Raw genomic sequence first — 7,509 nt, forward strand, 5'->3', positions numbered from 1 at the left:
CTGACAACCTAATTGATGAATGACAAACTCAAATTGTTCTCCAGGATTTATAACTGGTTTTGATGGTGTTATAGGTTAGAACAGGTAGCCATTTTATCTGTAGCTATTTAGGGACAACAAAGATGCCAATTTGTGGCACTGCCAAGATAGATATATATATATATATATATATATATATATATAATTTACTTTAAAAAGTCACATTTTTTCTAAAAAGTGCTTTCTGTTTTTTTTTTCAAATAATATTCATCGTCCACCGCCTCCGTATGTGGTTTTATTGAATGCTCTTCTTCATTCGCTGTATTTTCACCTCATTTCATCCTTGAAGTTTTTTCTATCATTAGATACATTAATTATTATATTAATAAAGCTAATGTAGATAGCCATCCTTAAACACCTCTATGCTCTCAATGTTAAGTTTTATTGTCGCACTTTCAAAAAGAAAAGAAAAAAAAAGATAAAATCTCATGGTGATAACGTTGCAAAGGTAATATGATCGATAACGAAAGCGGTGAGCAACGGACGACAACAATGGGCATTCGTGATATTACAAGAAATAAGAGGATCATCTGAAAAATTCGAAAAATGGGACGCCTTCCTAAAATTGTTGAACTGAAATCATGAAATATACAATAACGGACGCTATAACAGAAAATGTTGGATTGCAACGAGCGTTATCTTCTCAGCCCGTTAATAAATCCGAAACCGTGATAATGACCGTCACAAAGCCCGTTATTTCACGCATTTTGTTTTAAACCCACGTATTCGTTTCTTTCCCTCCCTCGCCGCCGAAAGATCCCCGTGCTTTAGGGTTTCTCTTAGCGGGAATCGGCGACTGCAGCGTCTGAGAGAAGAGGAGGCGAGGAAGGGAGCGATTCGATTCCAGCCATGGCGGGCGACGAAGGAACCCCACAAACCCCTGCTCGACGAGTCACCAGATCCTCCTCCGCCACACCCTTAAAACCCTCGCTCGTCACCCCGAATCTACTACCACCGCCAACGCATCCTCCTCCTCTGGAATCACTCTGTACGGAGCCCATGTCTACGGACGATCTATTGGCCCTTCTCCCGGGCCGAAAATCCCAAATCCTCGAGTTCTTGCGCGTGATCGGGCCCCCGAACTCCCCGATGCTCCCGGCCCTCCTGTACGGCGGTCCTTCGACTGGCAAGACCATCACGATTCTCCACGTGTTCCGGCTTTTGCGCCGGCGTTTTGTGTACGCCAGCTGCCGATCCTGTTACAGCCCTCGGATCTTGTTCGAGACCGTGTTGAACCAGTTGCTGTGCCATAGGAGGAGTCGGGAGAATGGGTATTCCAGTGCCAAGCGCTGCGAGAGGGCGTCCGATTTCGTGAATCTTCTCAGAGATGCTCTGACCCGGGCGATAACTGCTCCCAGAGATGAAAGGAAGAAATCTTGCTCCAAGGAGGGTCACGGCGATGGAATTGGTGAGATGATTTATCTGGTATTCGACAATGTGGAGCTTATCAGGTCGTGGGACAAGGGATCTGAAATCCTCCCGTTGCTGTTCAGAATGGCCGATGTGTTGAAGACTCCTGCAGTCGGTCTGATTTATATAAGTAGGGCAATGCCTGATGCTTATTACTCGATGACTGGATCAGTGGAGCCAATTAGCATTTACTTCCCTGATTACACTGTCGATGATCTCCATACCATATTCATGAGAAACCAAGTCAATCAGAAGTTATATTCTTCTTTCTTAAGGTAATTCATATCATCTCATTTTGTAGAATGGATTATTGGTTTTAACTTTTTCCCATTTGATATTTACCCAATTCATCTGTTAATGCTTTGTGAACAACAGCATAGTTTTGAAGCCATTTTCCAGAGTTACTAAACGTGTTGATGAGCTAGCAACTGCGTTCGACCCATTGTTTAAGAAATATTGTGAACCACTAACTGATGTGAGCCTGGTTCCCGATGAGGCCATGAAGCGAAAGTTATTTGATCACCTGCAGCCACACTTGACAGCTTCACTGAATGAGATATTCACGGTTACTCCTTGGTCACTTGTTGAAGTTGCCAAGGAGCGTACTTCCAAGAGGGGACATATAAGGAAACTATATGGGAAGGAGGTTTTCAGTGAGTTGGATATTCATATGTCAACCTCTACTAAATACCTCCTCATTTCTGCATTTCTTGCTTCGAGGAACCCAGCTACTCTTGATGCAGCACTGTTTGACTCTACTGGAGGTTCCAATAATCGTAAGCGAAAGAGGAAGTATGTGTAATTATTTTCAGCACTTGATGATGTTAATTTTTCACTCTGAATCTTGCTACAAAATCTCCTTGAGGTCTCTTATGTTCTTAATTGTTGATTTGTAGGAGCACACATACGTCCTTGGACCAACAAGAGGATATGGCAGAAGAAGTTCTCATGAAGGGACCTGGAACCTTTCCTTTAGAGAGGTTGTTGGCTATATTTCAGTGTATCACATCAGTGATGGATTGTTCCGTTGAGGAAGATCAGTTCGAAGATGGAGTGCTGACAGAAGGTTCAAATGTCTGGCTAATGTCTGATGCTCTATTGCAGTTGTCTACTCTATGCAATGCCAATTTTATATGTAAAAGTGGCAACTTCCAGTTAGAAGGTTCAACACGTTATCGATCTATGATAGACGAAGATATGGCCTTGAAGGTAGTGTGAGCTTATACTATGCTGCATTGGAATTCTCCAAAAGATTTTGAGCATAATTACTCCATCCGGTATATGTTTCTTGTGCTAAATCTTTGTCAAATGCCTTCTAGGTGGCAAGGAGTATAAACTTTCCACTGTCGAAGTACATATATAGAAGATAGGTTTCCCATTTGCCATCATGGTTTTGGCGGCCTCAAATGTAATATTATATATAAGAATTGGGACCTGATCAGATAAAAATGCAGAGGCAAGCATCATATGCATAACTCCTCTTTTTGTTTCTTATTTTTATTTTAGCTTTCATGTGAACGTGAAATTATTTCGTTTCCAGTTACAGGTAATAATTGGACAAATGGTAGCCAGCTTCTGAAGCTAGAGAAATGAGTCATCTTTCAAGGGCTTCATTACTTTACATGTCATAGTTACACCCATAGTATGTGTCATATGCACCTCTGACTGATAATTTGTCGAAGCAGGATTGATGACTTAATGAAGGATTACACACAATTCATTAATTGGGAGTTGCATAAGTAGTTGCTATGCATGCTGAATAGAATTGTGTAATTGTTATATATTGGTTGCAGTTGATCTTGTCAATTCAAACATTTTTATGGATTTTAGTATGCTCTGCTTTATGTACTGGATATGATGCACTGAAGGATCTTTGTTGTGAATATAATCATGTACAGAAGATCTTATGCAAGCATTTGTATTATCCATCTAACAAAACTGTATCTATCTTTGCTATTTTTCTGTTCATAGAAATTGTCTTTTTCTTGTTTAAACTTGATGGTTCTGGAGAATAATTTTCTGACATACACTTTGAGCTCAATCTTGAATATATATTTCAGCCAGATAAGCAAGTACATTAGAAACCCAGAATTTCCCTTTGAAATGACTTGATGGATGTGAATAGCTGATCTGGTGATAATTTTCTTGGTCTCCATCTCTGCATAAGGTGAAGTGCTTGCCAAGACCAAAGGTTCCTCCAGAAAGAAGATTGTCGTATTTCTATTTGTGGAATTTGAATTGATTCCTAAAGCTTCTGAGCGTTAAAGTGATTACTAAAGCTTCACTTGCTGTGGCTTCACATAGATCAAGACAGGTTCATGTAGAACGGGAGGAACCAAGATGATGTGCAATTCATTCTATTAATCACTTTGCGGTATCTTTCCTCCATCCATAGTACCAGTGCAATTACTTACTTTATAAGCTCGATTCAGGCACAAGTTTACCAGCATGGTTCCTGATTTCAAAGTCATGATACATCAATGGAGAGTCTAGTGTCCAAACTTCTGCGAGAAATTTCATCTTCACATCATTAAGACCTGATGGGGATGGCATTTGGAGCTCCAGGGATGGAATTTGATATGATGTGCCATAATGGCCCTTGTGATGGATGTCTTATTAACTACAAATTGTGGAGTTTGAAGCTGGAGAACCCCATTAAACCATTCAACAACACATTGAAGTACAGGTATCATCTGACTAAAGCATGCTAATCAGGTATGACAAGAAACTTGCAGTTTGTTAAGTTTAGTTCAGTGGTACCAAATTAGTCCTTTCATCTGCACTTACGAAAAACCATGCTATCTTATTCTTCTGGTTATCTTGCCAACATCCTTGACATTTATTAATTGGTCTTGCCATTTTCCTGAGCCCTGCCATTCAAGCGCTTGTTTATTTTCATGATCCCCCTTTTTTACACAGACATTGATGAGCAAGAATTTTCAATCCATGTAGACGTTTATGTGATCTGTTGAAGTCCTGTGAATAGATTGATGCATCTCAATCTTCATATGCTGCTGTTGCAAGGCTTTAAATAATTTGCATACTCATACTCATCTGTTGGCCTGATCTCGTAAAATAGATGCATAAAAAGGTTATGCTAATAATCTGACGGTAACAACATATCCTTGTGTTATATGGTAACCAAGGTATCATTGGTATCAGAACTGTAAGATAGATGTATGCTTTAGCTTTTGCATATGAACTACTACGGAACATATGATAAGCCAGGATGCATATACCTCCATCAAATCTTAATCTGGTATCAGTAGTTTCCACATGATCTAGTTCCCATTAATCTGTGACTCGTAGGAAGAACGCTTTCCTTCTGATTGAAGAAGGCAACTATTTCATGTTAAATGGGAAATGCATAGTTATGACCTCTTAGTTTCTTCCACATGATCTATTACCGTGTTGGGTAGATAAAACATGCACTTTTTTTTACTAATTGACATATACCTAGTTGACTATTAAAACCTTATCTATACTTTAATAAACATTGGTTTGGTATATCAGATCTACCTATCAAATGTTGAGGGCTCGAGACCTCAAGTTTAGGGTTTGAGACTTCGATTCTATCTTTGCAAAAACCTTTCGAGATCGGAATATATTATCTACTATTTTTTGAAATTATTAGATTTTGTTTATGATCATGCACTCGTGCATCATAACATCGTAATATATGATGTCAAGAAGAGGTTAAATATAATTCTGTTCTCAGTGGGCGATTCCAACATTGGCCTTCTGGATTCCTCCACGTTGATCATAAAGGATAGCTGGACTATCATTAACATTTCTTGATCATACAAAGCCAAGTTCTGATGAACAATCTCAATATAATGCAACATAATTGATTCATAGCATATTACATTTACTTCACCCTTCACATGCATGGTAAACGATGACAAATCCAAGTATCAATCAAACACAATGGATCATAGATAGATGCCAATTCAACCAATCCAACCCGGAAGAAGAGCCCAATCCTTGTGAAACAACAAGCACACCAATCAAACACACAATATGCCCCGAGTACCGACTCGCAAGCATTGATTCAGATCAGAGTTCGGGGTTTCCTCACAGAGGTGGTTTAGCTGTTGGGGGCGGCAGTGGAGGCCGCGGCCCTCGCCTTGGCAGACTCGACCATTCGCCGGCTGATCTCCTGGGAGTACACGTTGAGGACCTCGATCCCGTCATCGTCGACTCCGCCGCCGACTGACGCCGCGGAGGCGGCGGAAAAGGCCTCCTCCTCGATGGTGCCGGCGACGGCGGCGGCCTCGTCTCCGGGGAGGGAGCCGTAGCGCTTGGAGAGGACAGATTGGGAGGTGAGCGTCTCCACGAGGCGGTGGAGCACCGCCTCCCGCGTCCGCTGCGTCGGAGGCCAGATCTTGAGGACGAGGGACGGGTAGCCGCCGCCCGCCGCCGTATTCTTCTCGATTTCGCCCTTGGCCTCCGCCGCGGCGCCTTCGGCCATGGAGGGCGAGGGGGCGGTCGACCGGATCGCGAGGGGAGAAGCAAAAGGGGCGAGGTGAGAAGGCTGGCGGCTTTTGTGTTGGGGTCGAAGTGGAACCGAACCGTGTCGGCCCAATCGAAGTCAGCCGTGTCAGGATCGTCAAATCTGGATCGAAGCCCAAACTTGTGTCCGGTCCAGGTCAATCCGGACGCAGTTCGACCCAGACCGAGCCCGGTCTGGGTCTGGATCGAACTGCAGCAACACCAGAACAGCCCAGGTCGTCTTCCCGCTTCGTCTGTTCCTCCGCTTCGATCTCTGGCTCCATCCGGAGAAAGAAACGCCGGACAAGAAAGGAGCATGGCCACTTCCAGGCGCTCGAGAGGTTTGCTAAGCGATCCGAGCTTATGCAACTATAGAGATGACCCCATCGGTTATCATCGCGTGACTTCCTCCTGCTTGGGCGAGAGGGGAAAAAACCCCATCGTCCTCTTCAGATCCTCCTCCTCAAGCTGGTCCTTGTTCCTCTCCTGCTGTTGCTGCTGCTCCGTCTTCTGGGGCGGGAACCTCGGCCCCTGCAGTCTCCTCCGGTGGTACTATCTGGTCGTGCGGGTTCTTCTGGTGATAGTTCGTGTTTTCCTTGGGATCGTTTTGATCGAATTAAGAACTCAACGGAGGAGTTTGCAGTATTCTCTACAGATGAACTCTCTGAATGGTATAAGCCTTGGGAGCCTTCTCTGGTGGGTCATTTTTTGCTCCGACCGCCTCCGGCGGAGGTTATTCGGGCTATTGTCAGCCGGCTCTGGAACCTATCTTCCTCATCGCAGGTTCTCGACATGGCCCGAGGTTTTTTCTTGTTCAGATTTGAGTCAAAATCGGATGCCATGAAAATGCGTTTACGCTGATGGATGGCTCTTCTAAACCGGAGGAGGCCGGAGGGGCTGGTTGCTTGCTGCGATCCAGTACTGGAAAATGCGTTTGGGCCGGTGGCTCCTTTTGCCGGATGTTGATGGCTGGGAGGCAGAGATGATGACCTTTTAAGTTTGGGATGGAAGCTGCACCGAATGAGGGAGGGGATTACTCACTTGGTGGTGGAATCGGACTGTGAGTTTTTTTTTCTTCTTCTTATTTTATGAGTTATAAATCTGATCATATTTCTAACTCATCATCACATCTTGCGGCATGTTGTAGATTTCTATAGTAATATGTAGTTTGATATTTTTGAAGAAAAAAAAGGATCGATCTGTTTCCGAGCCTTGAATTGACGACGGAGTTAGAATCAACCCTTAATGCATTATCCCAATAATCGATCAAAGCCTTTCACGACCTCTCTGTAAATGCAATAATTGACCATGGTCGGGGTTTACCCTAACTAGATAGTAGGTTTTCGTTAAACAAAAGAAAGTACGAGTCTGAAGGACATTTTATTTGTAGTTGGTGTTCCTAACTACTGCGATAAATAAAATATATCTCGAAAATCTACTTGTAATTAATAAATTAATGTTTGAATAACTTTTTATTTGAAGAATATTTTTCACTGTGATCGATGCTGGCATAGTGAATCTTGCATACCACAAATTAATTATACATAGTGATAAGGGATAAATTCTTGG

The 7,509-nt window shown here is 42.8% G+C and overlaps 2 protein-coding genes across 2 annotated transcripts; one reads left to right on the forward strand and one right to left on the reverse strand.

Annotated features, from left to right (window-relative positions):
- Nucleotides 1-794: 794 nt before the first annotated feature.
- Nucleotides 795-5,292, forward strand: LOC135648431 (origin of replication complex subunit 5-like). The gene is made up of 6 exons (XM_065166127.1): nt 795-1,724; nt 1,825-2,241; nt 2,346-2,658; nt 2,769-2,905; nt 2,990-4,164; nt 5,168-5,292. The coding sequence occupies exons 1-4, from the start codon at nt 889-891 to the stop codon at nt 2,817-2,819; spliced, it is 1,617 nt and encodes a 538-aa protein (XP_065022199.1). The 5' UTR covers nt 795-888; the 3' UTR covers nt 2,820-2,905; nt 2,990-4,164; nt 5,168-5,292.
- LOC135648432 (WPP domain-containing protein 1-like) lies at nt 5,278-5,978 on the reverse strand. The gene has a single exon (XM_065166128.1). It carries the CDS (start codon nt 5,918-5,920, stop codon nt 5,537-5,539), a length of 384 nt encoding a protein of 127 aa, XP_065022200.1. The 5' UTR covers nt 5,921-5,978; the 3' UTR covers nt 5,278-5,536.
- Nucleotides 5,979-7,509: the final 1,531 nt, after the last annotated feature.

This window comes from Musa acuminata, chromosome BXJ3-9 (assembly GCF_036884655.1).
Source record: "Musa acuminata AAA Group cultivar baxijiao chromosome BXJ3-9, Cavendish_Baxijiao_AAA, whole genome shotgun sequence".
Taxonomy (NCBI): domain Eukaryota; kingdom Viridiplantae; phylum Streptophyta; class Magnoliopsida; order Zingiberales; family Musaceae; genus Musa; species Musa acuminata.